Below are 26,187 nucleotides of genomic sequence, written 5' to 3' on the forward strand. Positions count from 1 at the left end.
TTTTGTAGGAGCTGATACATTTTTTTGTTAGGATAAATCAAGTCTTACATTTTAATGTGGAAATTACAAAATTTAGAAGGCTTTTTTAAAACTCGAATACACTGCAATTTGCATTTGTTGCTTCCCAGGAAATGTATCTTTGACAACAGAGTGATCAAATTAACACAGTACACCTGTATCTTGTATCCTCCCTCTAGAATAGATAGACTAGACAAAAATGTCTAGACCACAAAGACTACGCTGAGTGTCCCGTATCAGCCCTCAATCATGAGTTCCTCACAGGAAGATGAGGGTGGTGTGGAAAGCAGGTAAGCCCCTACACGCTTTTTTCAATTGTAATTTTTGTCAGCATACCCGTTGTAAATTAAGGCAAACTGAATTGATGATGGCTTACTGGCATGTCACAGCCTCATTCATATCTAGTAATATATTAACAGGAATATTAAATAAAACATGACTGTTATAATTTGTCCGTTTAACATAATGAAAAATACATCTTATCTTTCACAGTTGAAGTAAATAGTAATATTGCAATAAATAAGTCATTAACAGTTTATAAACTAGGCCTATATACAGTACCAGTCAAAAGTTTCCCAACACCTACTCATTCAAGGTATTTTCTTTATTTTTACTATTTTCTACACTGTAGAAAACTATGAAATAACACATATGGAATCATGTAGTAACCAAAAAAAAGTGTTAAACAAATCCAACTATATTTTACATTGTTCAAAGTAGTCACCCTTTGCCTTGATGACAACTTTGCACACTCTTGGCATTCTCTCAACCAGCTTCATGAGGAATGCTTTTCCAACAGTCTTGAAGGAGTTCCCACATATGCTGAGCACTTGTTGGCTGCTTTTCCTTCACTCTGCCATCCAACTCATCCCAAACCATCTCAATTGGGTTTACATTCTACATAATCTACATAATAGTGAAGACATCAACACTATGTAAATAACCCATATATATGTTTTATTATATTATTTTATAATGTATATGTATTAAATGTAAATGTAAATGTATATGTATTAAAATATGCTGCACCAGATGACCTGGCTTCCACAATCACCTGACCTCAACCCATTTTGAGATGGTTTGGGATGAGTTGGACTGCAGAGTGAAGAAAAAGCAGCCAACAAGTGCTCAGCATATGTGGGAACTCCTTCAAGGCTGTTGGAAGAGCATTTCAGTTGAAGCTGATTGAAAGAATGCCAAGGGTGTCCAAAGCTGTCATCAAGGCAAAGGGTGGCTACTTTGAAGAATCTCAAATATAAAATATATTTTGATTTGTTTAAACCAGTTGAGTCTATGGGGGCGCTATTTCATTATTGGATAAAAAACGTTCCTGTTTTAAGCGCAATATTTTGTCGCGAAAAGATGCTCGACTATGCATATTATTGACAGTTTTGGAAAGAAAACACTCTGAAGTTTCAGAATCTGCAAAGATATTGTCTGTGAGTGCCCCAGAACTCATTCTACAGGCGAAACCAAGATGAAACGTCAAACAGGAAATGAGCAGAATTTCTGAAGCTCTGTTTTCTAATGTCTCCTTATATGGCTGTGAATGCGACAGGAATAAGCTTAGACCTTCTGCCGTTGCCCCAAGATGTCGGCAGCATTGTGACGTATTTGTAGGCATATCATTGGAAGATTGACCATAAGAGACTACATTTTCCAAGTGTCCGCCTGGTGTCCTGCGTCGAAATTGGTGCGCAACGCCAGGTGCAAGTATTTTTCCATTTGATAGAGAGGAGAAACCAGGCTTCCACGAACGATATATCATCGAAGAGATATGTGAAAAACACCTTGAGGATTGATTCTAAACAACATTTGCCATGTTTTCAGTCGATATTATGGAGTTAATTTGGAAAAAAGTTCGCGTTTTGAGGACTGAATTTTCGAGTTTTTTTGGTAGCCAAATGTGATGTACAAAACGGAGCTATTTCTAATACACAAATCTTTTTGGAAAAACTGAGCATTTGCTATCTAACTGAGAGTCTCCTCATTGAAAACATCCGAAGTTCTTCATAGGTAAATTATTTTATTTGAAGGCTTTTCTTGTTTTTTGTTGAAATGTTGCCTGCTGGATGCTAACGCTAAAGCTAACACTAAATGCTACGCTAGCTAGCTACTGTTACACAAATGATTGTTTTCCTATGGTTGAGAAGCATATTTTGAAAATCTGAGATGACAGTGTTGTTTACAAAAGGCTAAGCTTGAGAGATGGCATATTTATTTCATTTCATTTGCGATTTTCATGAATAGTTAACGTTGCGTTATGGTAATGAGCTTGAGTCTGTATTCAAGTTTTTGGTTACTACATGATTCCATATGTGTTATTTCATAGTTTTGATTTCTTCACTGTTACACCACAATGTAGAAAATAGTAAAAATAAAGAAAAACCCTTGAATGAGTAGGTGTGGCCAAACTTTAGACCTGTAATGTACATTATAAACCTTTCAGAAATTATTGTAGGTAAACCTTAATGGAAAATTTCACCTAAAAACTATATTTTTCTATTTGTTTCATTAGTCCATTGTTGATATACACCCAAAATGTTTTGCACGTCAGCAATCAAGTTTTCAAGATATATAACTTTCAAGATGGCGTAGCAGACAGACATTTGTTTTGTCTTGTCCCATCCCGTGTATATACAGTTTTCTTCGTATATATTTAATATATTTTTCATATTTTTTAATCTCAATTTCCATCTACGGACTCCTGCAACCCGCCTCACTCAATGTGGTAAGGGTCTGCTATTTTTTATACTTTAGAACCGGAACCCCCATCAGAAGCTAACTAGCTACTAGCTAGTAGACAGTCACTGCTAGCGGTCATCACCGTTAACTCGGACACCAGCGCTGCACAGCGCGATATCAACCCAGAGCATATCCGATTGCTCTTTCTCTACCACATCTCCGGATTCCTACCGCAAGCTCTGAACCTTTACACCGGATCATCGCAGCTAGCTAGCTGCTATCCGAGTGGCTACTCCTGGTTAACGTCTCTGTACCAAAGCAAGCGCTAGTTAGCCTGGAGCTAGCATCGAGCTAGGTCCATCTCCCGGCTATCCGAAGAGATCCATCAGACAATTCCTGGGCTTCGATACCTCTTTTGGCAATTGGCCTGGACCCTTTTCTGCCGATCCATCACGACTGGTCTGCCCATGTAACCGTCCGAGGGGGTTTCAACAGGCTGTTCTGCTGCAATGTCCCCCGCAGGCCCAACTGCTAGCCTGCTTGCCCCGGCCCGCTAGCTGTCTGATTCGCCGTGTCTCCAGCTTGCCTAGCTACTCACTGGACCCTATGATCACTAGGCTACACATGCCTCTCTTTAATGCCAATATGCCTTGTCTATTGCTGTTTTGGTGAGTGATTATTGTCTGATTTCACTGTAGAGCCTCCAGCCCTGCTCAATATGCCTTAGCTAGTCCTTTTGTTCCACCCCCACACATGTGGTGAACTCACCTAGCTTAAATGGTGCCTCCAGAGACACAACCTCTCTCATCGTCACTCAATGCCTAGGTTTACCAACACTGTACTCACATCCTACCTTTACCCTTCTCTGTACATTATGCCTTGAATCTATTCTACCGTGCCCAGAAACCTGCTCCTTTTACTCTTTGTTCCGAACGCACTAGACGACCAGTTCTTATAGCCTTTAGCCGTATCCTTATCCTACTCCTCCTCTGGTGATGTAGAGGTTAATCCAGGTCCTGCAGCCCCCAGCATCACTCCCATTCCCCAAGCACTCTCATTTGTTGACTTCTGTAACCGTAAAAGCCTTGGTTTCATGTGTGTTAACATTAGAAGCCTCCTCCCTAAGTTTGTTTTATTCACTGCTTTAGTACACTCCACCAACCCGGATGTCCTAGCCGTGTCTGAATCCTGGCTTAGGAAGGCCACCAAAAATCCTGAAATTTCCATCCCTAACTATAACATTTTCCGACAAGATAGAACTTCCAAAGGGGGAGGAGTTGCAATCTACTGCAGAGACAGCCTGCAGAGGTCTGTCATACTATTCAGGTCTGTGCCCAAACAATTTGAACTTTTACTTTTAAAATCCACCTTTCCAGAAACAAGTCTCTCACCGTTGCCGCTTGTTATAGACCCCCGTCAGCCCCCAGCTGTGCCCTGGACACCATATGTGAATTGATCGCCCCCCCATCTATCTTCAGAGTTCGTACTGTTAGGTGACCTAAACTGGGACATGCTCAACACCCCGGCTGCCCTAAAATCTAAGCTAGATGCCCTCAATCTCTCACAAATTATCAAGGAACCTACAAGGCACAACCCTAATTCCGTAACCATGGGCACCCTCTTAGACATCATCCTGACCAACTTGCCCTCTAAATACACCTCTACACCAAGGCTTTTGACTCTGTCAATCACCGCATTCTTATCAGCAGACTCAATAGCCTTGGTTTCTCAGATGAATGCCCCGCCTGGTTCACCAACTACTTCTCAGATAGAGTTCAGTGTGTCAAATCGGAGGGCCTGTTGTCCGGACCTCTGGCAGTCTTTATGGGGGTGCCACAAGGTTCAATTCTCAGGCCGACTCTTTTCTCGTAATATATCAATTATGTTGCTCTTGCTGCTGGTGATTCTCTGATCCACCTCTATGCAGACGACACCATTCTGTATACATCTGACCCTTCTTTGGACACTGTGTTAACAAGCCTACAAAAGAGCTTCAACGCCATACAACACTCCTTCCGTGGCCTCCAACTGCTTTTAAATGCTAGTAAAACTAAATGCATGCTCTTTAACCGATTGCTGCCCACACCCTCCCGCCCGACAAGCATCACTACTCTGGACGGTTCTGATCTAGAATATGTGGACAACTACAAATACCTAGGTGTCTGGTTAGACTGTAAACTCTCCTTCCAGGCTCACATTAAGCATCTCCATTCCAAAATTAAATCTAGAATCGGTTTCCTATTTCACAACAACGCCTCCTTCACTCATGCTGCCAAACATACCCTCGTAAAACTGACTATCCTACCGATCCTTGACTTCGGCGATGTCATCTACAAAATAGCCTCCAACACACTACTCAGCAAACTGGATGTAGTCTATCACAGTGCCATCCGTTTTGTCACCAAAGCCACATATACTACCCACCACTGCAACCTGTATGCTCTCGTTGGCTGGCCCTCACCACATATTCGTCGCCAAACCTGCTAGCTCCATGTCATCTATAAGTCTTTGCTAGGTAAAGCCCCGTCTTATCTCAGCTCACTGGTCACCATAGCAACACCCACCCATAGCACGCGCTCCAGCAGGTATATTTCACTGGTCATCCCCAACACTTCCTTTGGCCACCTTTCCTTCCAGTTCTCTGCTGCCAATGACTGGAACGAATTGCAAAAATCACTGAAGTTGGAGTATTATATCTCCCTCACTAACTTTAAGCATCAGCTGTCAGAACACTGTACCTGTACACAGCCAATCTATAAATAGCACACCCAACTACCTCATCCTCATATTATTACTTACCCTCTTGCTCTTTTGCACCCCAGTAGCTCTACTTGCACATCACCATCTGCACATCTATCACTCCAGTGTTAATGCTAAATTGTAATTATTTTGCCTCTATGGACTATTTATTGCCTTAGATTTTCCTATTGTGTTGTTGACTGTACGTTTGTTTATCCCATGTGTAACTCTGTGTTGTTTGTGTTGCAGTGCTTTGCTTTATCTTGGCCAGGTCGCAGTTGTAAATGAGAACTTGTTCTCAACTAGCCTACCCGGTTAAATAAAGGTGTTCTCAACTGGCCTACCCGGTTAAATAAAGGTGTTCTCAACTGGCCTACCTGGTTAAATAAAGGTGTTCTCAACTCGCCTACCCGGTTAAATAAAGGTGAAATAAAATAAAATAAAAATACAGAAATACAGCCAGTATGATGCAACATCAGGATGCAAAATGCATTATGCCGGCTGTATTAATACATTACTGAAGGTTATATATTTTAACTTGATTGCTGATATGCGAAACATTTTGGGACTATATCAACTAATGGACTAATGACACAAACAGCAAAAGATAGTTTTCCGGGCTCACTTTTCCTTTAATGTGAGTGTTACCCAAACTACACATTTATTGACTGTACCCGAGAAACATGAGGTTTGTTATTCATTTATTTGTATTTTTATTTACAACGACTGTGTTCACCAGATTCATGTTTTCATTTATACAATTTATATTACAGCCCCCAGTCTGTGCAGTCAGCAGCATCTCCAGCACGCAGCTATCTGTCCATGAAGAGTGACCAGTCAATGGGTCAGCCCATTAATTTCAGAGATAGAGCTTTGGATGGAGGGTTTCGGTGAGTTTAACATGTTGCACCGGGACGTGGTATTAGAAAGGTCTGAATACAGTTTAGATTCAACTGAAAAGGCAAAACAGGAAGATTTATTTTCTAGAATATTACTTTACCTCTCAATACAAAGGCTGTTAGGAGGAGCATCATCTGCTTCTGATATTCTATTTGTTATTGGCTTTGGTTCTAATTAAGCCATTTCTATTAGACACCGAAATATACAACTCATTCATTTCTAATGAATCAATATCTTCCAATATCTTCTTGATTGCAATTATTCACACATTTGTTTTACAAGGTCCAGCGAGTCATTCAGTTCCCAGGTTTGGGTAATGATTGTTTTTTTAGGTTATTTAAACAGATTCCAGGATAATAGTGATGGCAGAAAACACATTTGTAATGTGCCAGTTAACGCCTTTAAACACTGGTTGCAGTGGTGCTAATATAAATGGCCAGCAGGTGGAACAATAACCACAATGAAATGAGGTTCTATAAACATTATTCTACATTTTTATTATTCTACATTTTTATAACTCTTACTGTATTAATGTTTTTCAACTGTAGTTTAAGTTTCACAACTCAAAGCCTGTATTTGGTACATGTTTTTATGGTAATCATATCAGCATCATTGTAAATGAAGGCAAACTGAATTGATGATGGCTAACAGGATTGTCACCGTGGCAAGCTCAGCTTCATTTTGCATTGAGAATTATATTTTAAAAGGAATATTAAATGAAACAAACAATAAATGTGTTATGATTTGTCTGTTTAACATAAAAACAATGGTGTCTTTATGTTTCACAGTTGCAGTCAAGAATAATACTGTTATCATAACTAATTAACCCTTTATAAACTAGGGTCAGGATTCAATCTGACTGAGGGTGGTTGACAATCCGGCATTTAAAGGCAATCTTCCTGCATTAGTGGAGATTCACAGTAAATGTACAGTGCATTTACTCTAGGTTTCTTCCAAAGGTTTTGGCCTTTCTAGGGAGTTTTTCCTAGCCACCGTGCTTCTACACCTGCATTGCTTGCTGTTTGGGGGTTTTAGGCTGGGTTTCTGTACAGCACTTTGAGATATCAGCTGATGTAAGAAGGGCTTTATAAATACATTTGATTTGATTTGATTCGGAAAGTATTCAGACCCCTTCACTTTTTCCATTTTGTTATGTTACAGCCTTACTCTAAAATGTATTAAATAAAACATACAAAATAGAAACAATTCTCATCAATATACACACGATACACCATAATGACAAAGCAAAAACTGGTTTTAAGAAATGTTTGCACATTTATTCGTAAAAATTTAATAAAATGAAATATCACATTTACATATGTATTCAGACCCTTTACTCAGTACTTTGTTGAAGCACATTTGGCAGCGATTACAGCCTCGAGCGTTCTTGGGTATGACTGCAATCTTGGCACACCTGTATTTGGGGAGTTTCTCCCATTGTTCTCTGCAGATCCTCTCAAGATCTGTCAGGTTGGATGGGGAGCGTCGCTGCACAGTTATTTTCAGGTCTCTACAGAGATGCTTGATTGGGTTCAAGTCCGGGCTCTGGCTGAACCACTCAAGAACATTCAAAGACTTGTCCCGAAGCTACTCCTGCGTCTTCTTGGCTGTGTGCTTAGGGTTGTTGTCCTGTTGGAGGTGAACCATCGCCCCAGTCTGAGGTCCTGAGTGCTCTGGAGCAGGTTTTCATCAAGGAAAATATCTGTACTTTGCTCCGTTCATCTTTCACTCGCCGCTGAAAAACATCCCCATGATGCTGCCACCACAGGTTTCCTCCAGACTTGACGCTTGCTTGGTTTGATTTGTCATTCAGGCCGGAGAGTTCGATCTTGGTTTCATCAGACCAGAGAATGGTCTGAGAGTCAATTACGTGTCTTTTGGCAAACTTTTGGCAAACTCCAAAAGGGCTGTCATGTGCCTTTTACTGAGAAGAGTGGCTGCCACTGCCATAAGGGCCTGATTGGATTGATTGGATTGTTGCAGAGATCTGGAAGAGAGATCTGGAAGAGATCATCTCATTTTTTATATTTTATATATTTTTTATATTTTTTAAAATTTTGCCCCTTTTTCTCCCCAATTTCATGGTATCCAATTGTTTTAGTAGCTACTATCTTGTCTCATCGCTACAACTCCCGTACGGGCTCGGGAGAGACGAAGGTTGAAAGTCATGCGTCCTCCGATACACAACCCAACCAACCCACTGCTTCTTAACACAGCGCCATCCAACCCGGAAGCCAGCTGCACCAATGTGTCGGAGTAAACACCGTGCACCTGGCAACCTTGGTTAGCGCGCACTGCGCCCGGCCCGCCACAGGAGTCGCTGGTGCACAGGAGTCTCTGGTGCGCGATGAGACAAGGATTTCCCTACCGGCCAAACCCTCTCTAACCCGGACAACGCTAGGCCAATTGTGCGTCGCCCCACGGACCTCCCGGTCGCGGCCGGTTACGACAGAGCCTGGGCGCGAACCCAGAGTCTCTGGTGGCACAGCGCCCTTAACCACTGCGCCACCCGGGAGGCCACCTTCCTGACCAAGGTCCTTCTCCTCCGATTGCTCAGCTTGGCTGGGCGGCCAGCTTTAGGAAGACTCTTGGTGGTTCCAAACTTCTTGCATTTAAGAATGATAGAGGCCACTGTTGTTCTTGGGGACCTTCAATGTTGCAGAAATGTTTTGGGACCCTTCCCCAGATCTGTGCCTCGACACAATCCTGTCTCCTCAACTCCAACCTCATGGATTGGTTTTTGCTCTGACATGCACTGTCAACTGTGGGACCTTATATAGACAGGTGTGTACCTTTCCAAATCAAGTCCCATCAATTGAATTTACCACAGGTGGACTCCAATCAAGTTGCAGAAACATCAAGGATGATCAATGGAAGCAGGATGCACCTGAACTCAATTAAGAGTCTCATAGCAATGGGTCTGAATACTTATGTAAATAAGGTATCCTGTTTTTTATTTTGAATACATTTGCAATAATTTTTAAATACCTGTTTTCACTTTGTCATTATGGGATATTGTGTGTTGACCGATGAAGATAAAATGTATTTAACCCATTTTAGAATAAGGCCGTAACGTGACAACATGTGGAAAAAGGGGAAGGGGTCTGAATACTTTCCAAATGCACTGTATGTCAGCTCAATCTGAAATTACTTTTGAAAGACACATTGTTGAGGTCTAATTGAATTCCATCAAAAGCTTCGTTACATTCTAAACCTTTTTATTAATCATTGTAGGTAAACCTTAATGTGAAAGTTACCCACATGAGATATTATTGACTGTACCTGAGAAACATGAGGTATGTGTTCACCAGATTCATGTTTTCATTGATGCAATTTATATTACAGCCCCCAGTCGGTGCAGTCAGCAGCATCTCCAGCGCGCAGCTATCTGTCCATGAAGAGTGACCAGTCAATGGGTCAGCCCATTAATTTCAGAGATTTTTTTTTGTTTGAAGACCACAGGTGAGTTTAACATTCAAAGGGAAGTATTGATAGAAAGAAGATGTGAATATAGTTTAGTTCAAATGGAATATGCAAAACAGGAAGATTTCATGACCGAGAATTATAAGGTTCTTTCACCAAAAAAGATGACTGAAATAATTGGCTTAAAGTTCCAACCCCTCATTGGTTTGAATAGTGTGAGCACCATATAGGTAGAGAATATTGTACAGAACAAAGCTAAATTTTGACAAAAATGCAGATAGAACCTCATCATGTCAAGCTCTCGCTTTGGGGAAGAACTGTTGCTTGTATCCTTTCCATACAAAGGATGCTTCGCCTGCTTCCTCAGACCTCAGTGAAAGTGATTGTCCAATGACACTCCAAGAGGCTTTGCCCCATCTAATCCATCTTTAAGAGCTTTTTTTAAATTTTGCGTTCATGTTGTATGACAGTAGTGTAAATTCACCACACAATATGAATCTGATTTCAGAAAGTTCTGCTTTACATGGCCATTAAGACATTTTTTTTTATTTTACCAGGCAAGTCAGTTAAGAACAAATTCTTATTTTCAATGACGGCCTGTTCAGGGGCAGAACGACAGAGTTGTACCTTGTCAGCTCGGGGATTCGAACTTGCAACCTTTCGGTTACTAGTCCAACGCTCTAACCACTAGGCTACCCTGCCGCCCCATGAAATGATGGCAAGCCATTAGGAAACAGCAGGACATATAGAACAGTGTATATATATTTCACCTACAGTAAATAACACATCCCTATTTCCTCTTTTCGAATAGAAGGGCTAAGCAGAGGAAAATGTCTGCCTCCACGAAGAGTGAGAATATAACAGATCACCCATGTACCTTCAATGGAAGGCCGTATCACTGGTAAGTCCTCCACATTGACCGGCTGTGTCTATGGTGGAATATCAAACTGAACTCTTGGCCCCTCAGCCCTTTATCGAGTGGCCACTTGGCTCATACTGTATGTTCGATAGTGATGTTTGCCAAAATTAGCATTGAGAAGATGTACTCGACATCCCAACTACCAATATTCCAAACATTTAAAATGTATTTGCGAGCATTCTCCCGGGACCTGTCTTGTAGCATGACTCACTCGTGATCGGAAAAACAAATGTTTTAATATGCCTAAATACATTTAGGCAAAATACCTCCCTGCATGTTCTCACTGCAAAACTGCCCCGATGGTCAAGCAAAGGATGATTTGGGCCCAGTGGGAGTGAACATTTTTTGGGGGGAAAATTGGATCCCTGTCTTTTGGCTGATCCATATGTAGTCTCAGGCTGGGTAGAAAATAAGTTGGGTACTGTTTAAATTGGTGAAGGTAGCTTGAAGTGGACTTTGCGTCACGTGACTAGGGACAAGATCTGTGACTTGCTTTGCTCTTCGGAGCAGGGCATTGCTGCGGTGGCGTTAAGTGTTGAGGTGGAGGCGGGCAACTGAAATGGACCCGGGACCCGGCAACTGAAATGACAACTGACCCGGCAACTGAAATGGAAGATTCTCTGTGACGCCCACTGTTTAGTGCGATGCAGACTCGGTGTCGAAGCGTGGTAAAACTGAGAAGATATTGTCTGTCCTTTTTGAAGTTTGAAGCAGAGTGTTTACCTGATAGTCATGTTAGGATATGTCAGTTATCCCGTTACAGCTTTTGTGCAGAACCCACTAAGGTGTTTCAGATACCAAGCTTATGGTCATGTTGCAGTAGTGTGTAGGAGGGAGATTCAGAGATGTGAGAAGTGTGCAGGAGGGCATGGGACCAAAGGAATGTATAATATAGGTGGGAAAAAAACTGTCAATTGTGGGGGTGTCCATGTTGTTGTGTCCGGTGCGAGAGAGAGACAGGTTGAGATTGCCACGGTCAGAGTAGAACAAAAGGTGCCATATGCTGAGGCAGTGAAGAGAGTAGAGAATTATTGGTCAAGGCTAAGTAGTAGGTCTAGGACAGTTGTCGTGTCTTTGGCATCATTAAATCGATGAATGTTATTTTATCAAATCAATTCTCTCTAATTATTATTACGTGATTAAACTAATCATGTAAATGTAATTAACTAGGAAGTCAGGGCACAAATTTTCCTATTATAACTTTTCAGATATTTTAATATCTGATCAATTAGTCTTCTAATTAATGAATTATTCTTTACCTCACGTTAGTCTCATTCCAAACGTCGTAAATTGTTGGTTATCTGCACGAACCCAGCCTTCACTATGAATCATCCGTACATCAATTGTCTTAATCATTTATTTACTAACTAACTAAATAATAACAGAAATGCATAAACAAACAAACAGTAGATATGGTTACAAGGAAATTATAGGGGATTTTCCCCTGTGAGCTAAGCCGATATGATAAGCTGATAGGGCGGCTTGGTGGACAAAGGGAAGTGGGTGTGGACTGAGAAGGGCGCAAAAGACAAAAGTCACTACACAGTTGATAATTGTTATAATTGAAATGCTAATCCTTTGCACATGAACGCTCACTCATTCGGGAATAATTGCAATCAATATATATATTTACGCTCAGTGTGTCATCGTGATCTCTGTTGGAATCGTCCGTCTTTCTGTTGGAAAGTCTTTCGTGGTTAGAGTGGATACTTCAGAGTCCCATCCAGAAATGTTCTTATAGAATAGATGTTTTGGTGGTTGTCGGTCTTCGCATTCAATGGTACATCATTTCTAGCTGCAGACTAGTAATTCGTATTGAAGAGTTGCTCTTATTCTGTCAGATCTATAGTCTCAGAGTTTAACCACGTGGTATGGTTAAGAATTCAGCAACCATTACAACCTTAGCTTATCTTGTGGTTTTTGTGGTCTCTTCTCAAACTTTAGCTCCTCAGCTGACCGAGGTAGGCATGGTCTGAAGGGAATTCTTTCAGATGGGGGTTATATTCATAACAGTAGGAAAGAGATGTCCCATGTCGCCAGATCGATGTCTGTGCTCATGGGGGCGGGCCAATGACTTAGTTAAACTTTAACAGAAATACAATTGTTTCACATTAAAGGTTCAACATCACCTCACATAATTTCACAAATAGTTTCATCTTTACTCATTCATTTTATACAGTAATTAGATGCAAACCTCAGAACAGAGGCTCCTGTATAAACAGAGTTATGGTAATGTGGCTGTATTGTCTTTCCTGAGGTCACAATCATAAAACAAAACGGACCGGTTGTAGCTGGTTTCTCCACCGACCGTTTACACATTCTCCAAAACATGGACATTGTTCAGTTCTCAAGTTCTGTGATGTAGAAGATGTTCCTTTGTTCTACTGTGAAACCCTCTCTCTATACTGCCTGGCCCTGAGGAGAGTCTCCTCATGGAATTTACGACCCGAGATAACAGAACCTGGGTGTAGGCCGGAGAGAGAGGTGGTGAGAGACAGGGGGGAGGGTACTAGCTATACCCAAAGAGGGCCACGTCATGACACAGTGATATGAATTTGAGCTTCATTAAGGTTGGCTTCTTAGCGTTCATTGCCATGGTTATCAACTGTACTGCAGAAATGGAATGTAAATCACAGAGAAAAGATGTTGTGGTGGCAGCTGCAGAGAAGTACTTGAGTGTAAGAGGTTTTACTGCGGAAGAGTTACAATGAATGAATGAAAGAGTCCCGTCCTCCCAGGTCATTAGCCTGGTGTAGTATCAGTAAGGGTCAATGTACTATGTTGGAATGGGTTGGTGGTTTTTATGAAATAGTGTTTTTTATGAGATAGTGGTGTGTGTATATATATATATATTATATAGTTGTAGGGTTAGTTGGTTGTGCAATGTTTTCCTTTAACCCTTTCCTTTTTATATCACAAAATGTAACATGATTGAACACACACTACTGCACAGTAGGTGGCGGCATGCACAAACTAAATGTCCGTACGCCATGATACCAAAGCAGAAGAAGACTCCACAACCAGCATTTGAGGTTGACTCGATGCTTGCGTTTAAAACTCAAAGTAGACATCCCTCGGCCCTAAACCGTCAGCCCTTGAATGACGTTTTACATCGTCACATGAGGGAGAGTGATGATCGGAGAGGCAACGTCCTTGGTGGAAATCTTGAAGTTGAGCTTAAAAACAACCAGACCTAAAGCTATTAATGTACCTAGTAAGCTAACATATCTAGCTAGCACTCCTGTCAGGTAGCTAGCTACAGTATTAATGTACCTAGTAAGCTAACGTATCCAGCTAGCACTCCTGTCAGGTAGCTAGCTACAGTATTAATGTACCTAGTAAGCTAACGTATCTAGCTAGCACTCCTGTCAGGTAGCTAGTTTTATAGTTTGGTAATTTATTCCAATACATTTCAGAATTGCAAAATATATGTTTATGAATCTAGCAATGTTTTATAGGCTCCTCACTATGAGACTAAGCCAATTTGACAATGGTAAAATCAATGTACAGTGGGGCAAACAAGTATTTAGTCAGCCACCAATTGTGCAAGTTCTCCCACTTAAAAAAATGAGAGAGGCCTGTAATTTTCATCATAGGTACACTTCAACTATGACAGACAAAATGAGAAAGAAAAATCCAGAAAATCACATTGTAGGATTTTTTTATGAATTTATTTGCAAATTATGTTGGAAAATAAATTCCAAAGTTGTGTCAAAATGGCTTAAGGACAACAAAGTGAAGGTATTGGAGTGGCCATCACAAAGCCCTGACCTCAATCCCATGGAAAAATTGTGGGCAGAACTGAAAAGGCGTGTGCGAGCAAGGAGGCCTGCAAACTGACTCAGTTACACCAGTTCTGTCAGGAGGAATGGACAAAAATTCACCCAACTTATTGTGGGAATGTCACGCCCTGACCTTAGATGTCGCTTTTTCTTCTTTATATTTTGGTTAGGTGTGACTAGGGTGGGTACTCTCGTTTTTGTATGTTGTCTAGGGATTTGTATGTCATCTAGAGTTTTTGTATGTTTATGTTGGCCTGATATGGTTCCCAGTCAGAGACAGCTGTTTATCATTGTCTCTGATTGGGGATCATATTTAGGTAGCCATTTCCCTTTTGTGTTTGTGGGTTCTTGTCTATGTGTAGTTGCCTGTCAGCAGTCATTTTGTATAGCTTCACGTTCGTTTTGTTATTTTGTTAAGTTTGTTCAGTGTTTTCATTCTTAAATGAATAAGAATGTACGCAAACCACGCAGCGCCTTGGTCCGATCCTTACAACGAACGTGACAGGGAAGCTTGTGGAAAGCTACGCGAAACGTTTGACCCAAGTTAAGCAATTTAAAGGCAAAGCTACCAAATACTAATTGAGTGTATGTAAACTGCTGAGCCACTGGGAATGTGATGAAAGAAATAAAAGCTGAAATAAATTAATCTCTACTATTATTCTGACATTTCACATTCTTAAAATAGTGTTGATCCTAACTGACCTTAGACAGGGAATTTTTACTAGGATTAAATGTCATGAATTGTGAAAAACTTGGAGTTTAGATGTATTTGGCTAAGGTGTATGTAAACTTCCAACTTCAACTGTAATTAACACTTTATAGAAAATAAAATACAAAATAGAAACAATTCTCATCAATCTACACACGATACAATACAATGACAAAGCAAAAACTGGTTTTAAGAAATGTTTGCAAATTTATTTAAAAAAATTAATAAAATGAAATATCATATTTACATATGTATTCAGACTCTTACCTCAGTACTTTGTTGAAGCACATTTGGCAGGGATTACAGCCTTGAGCGTTCTTGGGTATGACTACAATCTTGGCATACCTGTATTTGGGGAGTTTCTCCCATTGTTCTCTGCAGATCCTCTAAAGATCTGTCAAGTTGGTTGGGGAGCGTCGCTGCACAGTTATGTTCAGGTCTCTACAGAGATGCTCGATTGGGTTCAAGTCCAGGCTCTGGCTGAACCACTCAAGAACATTCAAAGACTTGTCCCGAAGCCACTCCTGCATCTTCTTGGCTGTGTGCTTAGGGTTGTTGTCCTGTTGGAGGTGAACCATCGCCCCAGTCTGAGGTCCTGAGTGCTCTGGAGCAGGTTTTCATCAAGGAAAATATCTGTACTTTGCTCCGTTCATCTTTCACTCGATCCTGACTAGTCTCCCAGTCCCTGCCGCTGAAAAACATCCACACCTCATAGTGCTGCCACCACCCTTCACAATAGGGATCGTGCCAGGTTTCCTCCAGACTTGATGCTTGCTTGGTTTGATTTGTCATTCAGGCCGGAGAGTTCAATCTTGGTTTCATCAGACCAGAGAATATTGTTTCTCATGGTCTGAGAGTCCATTACGTGGCTTTTGGCAAACTCCAAGAGGGCTGTCATGTGCCTTTTACTGAGGAGTGTCTTCCATCTGGCCACTCTACCATAAGGGCTTTTTACTGAGGAGTGGCTTCCGTCTGGCCACTCTACCATAAGGGCTTTTTACTGAGGAGTGGCTTCCGTCTGGCCACTCTACCATAAGGGCTTTTTACTGAGGAGTGTCTTCCATCTGTCCACTCTACCATAAGGGCTTTTTACTGAGGAGTGTCTTCCATCTGGCCACTCTACCATAAGTGCTTTTTACTGAGGAGTGGCTTCCGTCTGGCCACTCTACCATAAGGGCTTTTTACTGAGGAGTGGCTTCCGTCTGGCCACTCTACCATAAGGGCTTTTTACTGAGGAGTGGCTTCCGTCTGGCCACTCTCCCATAAGGACTTTTTACTGAGGAGTGGCTTCCGTCTGGCCACTCTACCATAAGGGCTTTTTACTGAGGAGTAGCTTCCGTCTGGCCACTCTACCATAAGGGCTTTTTACTGAGGAGTGTCTTCCATCTGGCCACTCTACCATAAGGGCTTTTTACTGAGGAGTGTCTTCCATCTGGCCACTCTACCATAAGGGCTTTTTACTGAGGAGTGGCTTCCGTCTGGCCACTCTACCATAAGGACTTTTTACTGAGGAGTGTCTTCCATCTGTCCACTCTACCATAAGGGCTTTTTACTGAGGAGTGTCTTCCATCTGGCCACTCTACCATAAGGGCTTTTTACTGAGGAGTGGCTTCCGTCTGGCCACTCTACCATAAGGGCTTTTTACTGAGGAGTGGCTTCCGTCTGGCCACTCTACCATAAGGGCTTTTTACTGAGGAGTGTCTTCCATCTGGCCACTCTACCATAAGGGCTTTTTACTGAGGAGTGTCTTCCATCTGGCCACTCTACCATAAGGGCTTTTTACTGAGGAGTGGCTTCCGTCTGGCCACTCTCCCATAAGGACTTTTTACTGAGGAGTGGCTTCCGTCTGGCCACTCTACCATAAGGGCTTTTTACTGAGGAGTGGCTTCCGTCTGGCCACTCTACCATAAGGGCTTTTTACTGAGGAGTGTCTTCCATCTGGCCACTCTACCATAAGGGCTTTTTACTGAGGAGTGGCTTCCGTCTGGCCACTCTACCATAAGGGCTTTTTACTGAGGAGTGTCTTCCATCTGGCCACTCTACCATAAGGGCTTTTTACTGAGGAGTGGCTTCCGTCTGGCCACTCTACCATAAGGGCTTTTTACTGAGGAGTGGCTTCCGTCTGGCCACTCTACCATAAAGGCTTTTTACTGAGGAGTGTCTTCCATCTGGCCACTCTACCATAAGGGCTTTTTACTGAGGAGTGGCTTCCGTCTGGCCACTCTACCATAAGGGCTTTTTACTGAGGAGTGTCTTCCATCTGGCCACTCTACCATAAGGGCTTTTTACTGAGGAGTGGCTTCCGTCTGGCCACTCTACCATAAGGGCTTTTTACTGAGGAGTGGCTTCCGTCTGGCCACTCTACCATAAGGGCCTGATTTGGATTGAGTGTTGCAGAGATGATTGTACGTCTGAAAGGTTCTCCCATCTCTGGAGCTCTGTCAGAGTGACCATCGGGTTCATGGTCACCTTCCTGACCAAGGTCCTTCTCCGATTACTCAGCTTGGCTGGGCGCCCAGCTTTAGGAAGACTCTTGGTGGTTCCAAACTTGCATTTAAGAATGATAGAGGCCACTGTGTTCTTGGGGACCTTCAATGCTGCAGAAATGTTTTGGTACCCTTCCCCAGATCTGTGCCTCGACACAATCCTGTCTCCTCAACTCCAACCTCATGGCTTGGTTTTTGCTCTGACATGCACTGTCAACTGTGGGTCCTTATATAGACAGGTGTGTACCTTTCCAAATCAAGTCCCATCAATTGAATTTACCACAGGTGGACTCCAATCAAGTTGCAGAAACATCAAGGATGATCAATGGAAGCAGGATGCACCTGAACTCAATTAAGAGTCTCATAGCAATGGGTCTGAATACTTGTAAATAAGATATCCTGTTTTTTATTTTGAATACATTTGCAATCATTTTTAAATACCTGTTTTCAGTTTGTCATTATGGGATATTGTGTGTTGATCGATGAAGATAACATGTATTTAACCCATGTTAGAATAAGGCTGTAACGTGACAAAATGTGGAAAAGGGGAAGGGGTCTGAATACTTTCCAAATGCACTGTATGTCAGCTCAATCTGAAATTACTTTTGAAAGACACATTGTTGAGGTCTAATTGAATTCCATCAAAAGCTTCGTTACATTCTAAACCTTTTTATAAATCATTGCAGGTAAACCTTAATGTGAAAGTTACCCACATTAGATATTATTGACTGTACCTGAGAAACATGAGGTTTGTGTTCAGCAGATTCATGTTTTCATTGATGCAATTTATATTACAGCCCCCAGTCTGTGCAGTCAGCAGCATCTCCAGCGCGCAGCTATCTGTCCATGAAGAGTGACCAGTCAATGGGTCAGCCCATTAATTTCAGAGATTTTTTTTTGTTTGAAGACCACAGGTGAGTTTAACATTCAAAGGGAAGTATTGATAGATAGAAGATGTGAATATAGTTTAGTTCAAATGGAATATGCAAAACAGGAAGATTTCATGACCGAGAATTATGAGGTTCTTTCACCAAAAAAAGATGACTGAAATAATTGGCTTAAAGTTCCAACCCCTCATTGGTTTGAATAGTGTGAGCACCATATAGGTAGAGAATATTGTACAGAACAAAGTATTGATGACGTCTACCCATTTCGTACATACCCCAACCAGAAGCCATGGATTACAGGCAATATCCACACTTAGCTTAAGGGTAGAGTTGCCGTTTTCGAGGAATGGGAGTTTCAATTGGACGCTTATAAGAAATCACACTATTTATATATATATATACTATCACGACGACAAACAGACAAAGCGTCAATACAGGACCAAGATTGAGTGAAGTTCCTTCTATGCTCGATTCAAGGCAAGCAATACTGCCCCTGCATGAGAGCACCAGCTGTTCCTGGCGACTGTGTGATCTCACTCTCCGTGTGAGTAAGACCTTTTAAACAGGTTAACATTCTTATTACCAGGACGTGTGCTCCGGGCATGTGCTGACCAACTGGCAGGTGTCTTGACTGACATTTTCAACATGTCCCTGACCGAGTCTGTAATACCAACATGTTTCAAGCAGACCACCATAGTCCCTGTGTCCAAGAATACTAAGGTAACCTGCCTAAATGACTACCCACCCGTAGCGCTCACGCCTGTACTCACGTCTGTAGCCATGAAATGCTTTGAAAGGCTGGTCATGGCTCACATCAACACCATCATCCCAGACACCATGGACCCACTCCAATTTGCATAACCCCCCAACAGATCCACAGATGACACAATCTCTATTGCACTCCACACTGCTCTTTCCCACCTGGACAAAAGGAACAACTATGTGAGAATGCAATTCATTGACTACAGTTCAGCGTTCAACACCCTAGTGTCCTCAAAGCATATCACTAAGCTAAGGACCCTGGGACTAAACACCTCCCTCTGCAACTGGATCCTGGACTTCCTGTCGGGCCAACCCCAGGTGTTAAGGGTAGGTAACAAAACATCTGCCACGCTCATCGTCAACACTGGGGCCCCTCAGGGGTGCGTGCTTAGTCCCCTCCTTTATTCCCTGTTCACCTACGACTGCTTGGCCAAGCACAACTCCAACACCATCATTACGTTTGCAGATGACACAATGGTGGTAGTCCTGATCACCGACAACGATGAGACAGCTTATAGGAAGGAGGTCAGAGACCTGGCAGTGTGATGCCATAAAAATAACCTCTCCCTCAACGGGAGCAAGACAAAGGAGATGGTCATGGACTACAGGAAAAGGAATGATGAGCACGCCCCAATTCTCATCGACGGGGCTGTAGTGGAGCAGGTTGAGAGCTTCGAGTTCCTTGGTGTCCACATCACCAACAAACTATAATGGTTCAAACACACCAAGACAGTTGTGAAGACGATTGTCTTGAGCCAAACGGAGAACACCGTCCCATCTTTCCATAGAGGGGTCATAATAGTTTGTAGGCCAAACCGTTTGAACACTACAGATAATTTTGTGAGAAGACCGATTTTCGAGCGTTCAGCTGCGGTGGTATTGAGATTCATCCAATGCAAAAAAACAGACCGATTTTCGAGCTATCTCATGGTCTAACAAATACAGCTCTAGCTCTGTCACCTTTCGCTAGATGTGGAAGTGTTCAGATGCGGTGGTATTGAGATTCATCCAGTGCAAAAAAAAACAGACAGATTTTTATGGGGATTGTTTTATTATGCTAATTAGATGTTTGCGCCGACATTGACTTTAGGGGGTTAATGCAGTAGGTGCTTAAATGTATAAATGTATCCCACTTTGTTTCAGTCAATTTAACCGCTCACCGTCTCCTTGTTGGTCAACGAAGAGTGACCAATCCATGGATAGGGACATTAAGTTTGGAAGAGATGCCTCCATTCTAGATGTCAGGTGTGTATCAGTGTCTGAAAATGTCAGGCCATATTTTCCTAATTATATGAACCGTGTGTACATACAGAGAGCTCCAACAGTGGGACAGTGACACATGTTTGGTTGTTTTGGCTCTGTACTTCGGCAGTTTGGATTTTAAATCATTACTATGATGTTAAAGTGCAGAATGTCAGATTTAATTTGAGGGTATTTTCATCCATATCGGGTGAACCTTTTAGAAATGACAGCACGTTTTGTACATAGTCCCCCCCCCCCCGAAAGTATTGTGATTTTTAAAGTAGTAAAAAGGTACATATTTGGGTCCATATTCATAGTACACGATGACTACATCAAGCTTGTGACTCTACAAATTGGGTTAGATGCATTTGCTGTTTTTGGTTGTGTTTCAGATCATTTTGTGCCCAATATAAATTAATTGTAAATAATGTATTGTGTCATTTTGGAGTCACTTTTATTATGAAAAATGATGACTGAGAAAAGTTATAGAATCACAAATATCTTAACCGCCATCGATAAAAGACAGTACTGTGCAGCCGCCTTCATCGACCTGGCCAAGGCTTTCGACTCTGTCAATCACCGTATTCTTATTGGCAGACTCAACAGCCTTGGTTTCTCTAATGACTTCCTCGCCTGGTTCACTAACTACTTCTCAGATAGAGTTCAGTGTGTCAAATCGGAGGGCCTGTTGTCCGGACCTCTGGCAGTCTCTATGGGGGTGCCACAGGGTTCAACATTCTGTATACATCTGGCCCTTCTTTGGACACTGTGTTAACAAATCTCCAAACGAGCTTCAACGCCATACAACACTCCTTCTGTGGCCTCCAACTGCTCTTAAATGCTAGTAAAACTAAATGCATGCTCTTCAACCGATCGCTGCCCACACCCGCCCGCCCGACTAGCATCACTACTCTGGACGGTTCTGACTTAGAATTTGTGGACAACTACAAATACCTAGGTGTCTGGCTAGACTGTAAACTCTCCTTCCAGACTCACATTAAGCATCTCCAATCCAAAGTTATGCTAACCTCCCCTGTTATTGTAATGGTGAGAGGTTAGCATGTCTTGGGGGTATGATATAAAATGCTAACCTCCCCTGTTATTGTAATGGTGAGAGGTTAGCATGTCTTGGGGGTATGATATAAAATGCTATCCTCCCCTGTTATTGTAATGGTGAGAGGTTAGCATGTCTTGGGGGTAAGATATAAAATGCTATCCTCCCCTGTTATTGTAATGGTGAGAGGTTAGCATGTCTTGGGGGTATGATATAAAATGCTAACCTCCACTGTTATTGTAATGGTGAGAGGTTAGCATGTCTTGGGGGTATGATATTTGTGCTTCTGTAACTTTCGCACTCATTATTATTCACAATTTATTCAGGATTATCCGTAGTCATGGTAGCATCTACATGAATTTAGACGTGTTTTAGAAACATATTATCTTCCTATTTATATTAAAAGTGACTCCAAAATGACACAATGCATTATACTGGAGTACAGAGCCAAAACAACCAAACACGTGTCACTTTCCCAATACTGTTGGAGCGTACTGTGAGTTAGGAAACCTCTTGTCCATTTATCAAGGTACCCTTTAAGACCTAAAACTAAGGGGTATTCAGGTACTTTTTTCAGTCTTGAATGTTAAAGTTGAGGAAGTACGTGTTATATATGCTATTGCTACCAGCTAACATAATCTCTCCCCCTTTGTGCAGTGCACTGACAGCCAGTCTGCTGGCAGAGGACCACTTCAGATGCTCAGTGTGCACAGAGGTTCTCAACGAGCCGGTCTCCATCCCCTGTGGACACAGTTTCTGCAGGCAATGCATTGAGACCTATTGGAACAAACCAGCGAGGAAACAAGTATACGACTGTCCCGGGTGCCAACAGAGATTCAGAACATGTCCCCATCTCTCCAGAAATTCAGCCTTGGATAAGGTGATCCGGAAACTCCGGCAGACAGGATTCAAAGTCCCTGCACTTCCCCCTCACCGCTACGCTGGACCCGGAGATGTGGCCTGTGATCTCTGCGCTGAGAAACAGCTCAAAGCTGTGAAGTTCTGTCTGACCTGCGCTGCCTTTTACTGTGAGAGCCACGTTAGGCAGCACTACACCGTAGCGGCACTGCAGAGACACACGCTGGTGGAGGTGACTGGAAACCTGGATCAGAAACTCTGCTTCGAAGAACAACAGATTGCAGTAAAGCTGGAAGCTAAATTGGAACAGATGAATACTGAGTTTGCTGAGGAAAAAACACAAAAAAATCACCTGAAGCAGGTACACTTTTGTCAACACTTTACCTTATTAACTAGAGGAAACTAATAACTAATACTAATAGTATTTCCTCTCGGTACTAGGCCGGATTAACTAGATAATCAGTATCCCACTTATACAGGACAGTTGCGATTCTGATTTGATTTTTCTCCCCAGAATGTAAAGAATCCAACCACTGAGTTAATCTGTTATGCAAAGAGGTCATCCAAAGGTAAGATACAATTCTGCTGTTGAATGATAGTACAGTTATTTTGTATTATTTTCTGCAATGGCACTGTAGTGTTGTGTTCTGTGATTCTCAGATTGGGCAACCGACTGTTTTGTGCTGGCTGCCCTTGGTCGTCCCCTAGACCTTGGGATGATGTACGACTGCTGCAATGATTGTCTTTGCTCAGGTACACTTATTGTGTTTTTGATATATATATATATATATATATCTGAAATAATATCAAATCCAATTTATTTATATAGCCCTTCGTACATCAGCTGATATCTCAAAGTGCTGTACAGAAACCCAGCCTAAAACCCCCAAACAGCAAGCAATGCAGGTGTAGAAGCACGGTGGCTAGGAAAAACTCCCTAGAAAGGCCAGAACCTTTGGAAGAAACCAGGCTATGTGGGGTGGCCAGTCTTCTTCTGTTTATGTATGTTTTATGTTTATGTTTAGTAATAAAGCAAAGGTTGGCAAGCAAGGTCTTTACAGACAGCTGGATTTGCTGATTTTCTCTGCGACTTTTCTCTGACCTTGATTTAGTTGTTGGGTTGTGGGGTTTTATTTTGAAGGGAAATCATTTGAATTATTTGAGAACATTGACCCAGATAAAAAAAAAATAATGGAATTCTGTAAATTCTGCTGTGAAATGAATATCCTTTTTTATCTCCTAAGATGTCGGTCTATGGGATGAGAGCACAATAGCCAACATGCGTCAGTCTCTGCCTCGGCCTCGCACAGAGGTGACGTGTATTGAAGGAGACTCCCTACAGGACAGATTCGGGGCTCTGGATGTTTCCACTTCTCTAAGGGCCAGTGTCTTGTCTGGGCTGGTGGAGGTTGGTGGTGCTGCTGAATACCTGAACCATCCTGTTCAGTCCAAAAACAAGGACCGGGTCACTCTACAGTACAGAACCACTACCAGGCTGGACATGCTCAGTCGCGGGGTATTTGAAGAAACCGTCCAAAGGGATTCAAAGGCAACGCACGTGGTGCTGGCTGTTCTCTATGGAGCTCAGGCATTTTTTATCTTTGACAAACGCGTCGGTGGAGAGAAAGGGGCTGGTGGAGGAGAAGCCGATATGCACAGTGTTATCAAGAAGATGGCGTCCTCCTTCAGTGCGGATCATATGTTATCCAGCTTGAGTGACAATGAGAAAATAAACAGTTTGTTGTATCAGTGTACACTCCACAGTGATGTAGACCGTATCACTGGCTCCATGACTTATGGCCAAGCAGTACAAGCTCTTGAAACTCTCCCGAAGCACCTTGGACAACAGGGAGAGAAAGCAGTGCCTCTGTACGCGTGGCTCTATCCTCTGAGGAATCTGGACACTTCAATTCAGATCACTCAAGGCTTTCTCTCCGAGGCCGAGGACGTGGTGGAGCATCTGAGGCAGGTCACCATGAGATGCCAGGACACGATGACATTATTAGACGTCAACGATGATGTGATGAAATGGTTCCCCAGTGTGAAGGAAAAATGTGCAGAATTTTCTGAGCTGCTGCAGACGTACCAGTCTGAGTTTAAGAGAGGGCTGGCTATGGCAGTAAAGATCGTGAGAGAGAGTGAAGAGATGGATGAAAAGAGCCTGAGAGACATTCTCCAGAACCATGTGACCAATCACCATTCTGTTCTCAGCACACACATCAGTGGCTTAACAACAAAGAGGAGGAGATAAAGGCTCTGCTTATCTGCAAAGAAAAAAACATCCCCATTGTAAAGAAGGTCCAGCAGAAAGCGAACCACATCCCCATAAGGCGGGAGGTCCAGCAGAAAGCGAACAACATCCCCACATGGAGGGCGATCCAGCAGAAAGCAAACCACATCCCCACATGGAGGGAGGTCCAGCAGAAAGCAAACCACATCCCCATGGGGAGGGAGGTCCAGCAGAAAGCGAACAACATCCCCACATGGAGGGCGATCCAGCAGAAAGCAAACCACATCCCCATGGGGAGGGAGGTCCAGGAGAAAGCAAACCACATCCCCATGGGGAGGGAGGTCCAGCAGAAAGCAAACCACATCCCCATGGGGAGGGAGGTCCAGGAGAAAGCGAACAACATCCCCATGGGGAGGGAGATCCAGCAGAAAGCAAACCACATCCCCATGGGGAGGGAGGTCCAGCAGAAAGCAAACCACATCCCCATGGGGAGGGAGGTCCAGCAGAAAGCAAACCACATCCCCATGGGGAGGGAGGTGCCGACCCCAAACAGGACGCTGTGCTTCACGCTCACCTCACTGGGGGGTGAAGATCCATACCTTTCCACCATGAAGCAATACATACATTCTGCACTAGAGACCACCACAAACCAATCAGGGATCACCAGACAGCAGCAGACACAGCATGCCTTCAAGCCTCCAGATTTAACTGAAAAAATACAGTCTGACCTCCACTTGTTCACCACATCCAATGAAGACAGAAGAGATGGAGAGAAATTCAATTTTCTTGTTGCAGTTATACCAGATGTCACCTTTCCTGGATCCCGCATTGGTCTGTATCAAAATGGTCGTCTTATCGGCCGCAATTTCAAGCTTGGATCAAAGCCAAATCCAGCCGAAGTAACAGAGATAAAACAGACCAGCTTCAGTCTGAAATTTCCTCAGTCAAAGGTCATGAGTCCTGTGAAGTACAGAATAGAGTATACCGCAGAAAGTGATGTTCAATGGACTGTTGGATACTTACCACCTGGTCCTGGATCTGTGGGTCCTGACCAGTGTAACACTTGTAAGTTGCCCGGTTTGAAACCTGACACTAAATACCAGGTTAGATACAGTGCTGTGGACAGCTCTAGTATGAGTGACTTCAGCACGGTCACCATGGTAAAGACAAACCCAAGGTCCACACCTGGACAGCCCTGTGTGAAACTGGTGGACGGAGAAGACGTCAGAGTCACATGGCGGATGGCGGAAGAGGAAGATGGCGGTCCCGTGCTACATTATGCCGTGGAGTTCAAAGAGGCAGGGCTTGAAGGCTGGTCCCGTGTGTCAACAACGGGGCCTGAACGTACATGCACTTTATCTCAGACCTCCAGTACTTGCTACCGAGTCAGAGTCTCTGCAGTCTATGGAGAGGGGGACACAAGTAAACCCAGCACAGAAACAGACATCCCTGTAAAAGGTGAGTAATCACTATGGATTTTATAACTTAATATT

General features: G+C 42.8%; 1 protein-coding gene across 1 annotated transcript in view; it reads left to right on the forward strand.

Annotated features, from left to right (window-relative positions):
* LOC110536469 (uncharacterized) overlaps window positions 1-26,187 on the forward strand; it is a 52,829-nt gene that overhangs the window by 13,067 nt on the left and 13,575 nt on the right. Inside the window, 11 exon segments of the mRNA XM_036936496.2 lie at window positions 198-308; window positions 6,216-6,332; window positions 9,688-9,804; window positions 10,577-10,666; window positions 18,459-18,575; window positions 20,454-20,555; window positions 22,264-22,825; window positions 22,979-23,033; window positions 23,125-23,217; window positions 23,709-24,712; window positions 24,715-26,152. Of these exon segments, the coding sequence (XP_036792391.2) occupies window positions 268-308; window positions 6,216-6,332; window positions 9,688-9,804; window positions 10,577-10,666; window positions 18,459-18,575; window positions 20,454-20,555; window positions 22,264-22,825; window positions 22,979-23,033; window positions 23,125-23,217; window positions 23,709-24,712; window positions 24,715-26,152 (3,736 nt within the window). The 5' untranslated portion in view covers window positions 198-267.

This window comes from Oncorhynchus mykiss, chromosome 11, assembly GCF_057628025.1.
Source record: "Oncorhynchus mykiss isolate SJ-2025 chromosome 11, ASM5762802v1, whole genome shotgun sequence".
Lineage (NCBI taxonomy): Eukaryota > Metazoa > Chordata > Actinopteri > Salmoniformes > Salmonidae > Oncorhynchus > Oncorhynchus mykiss.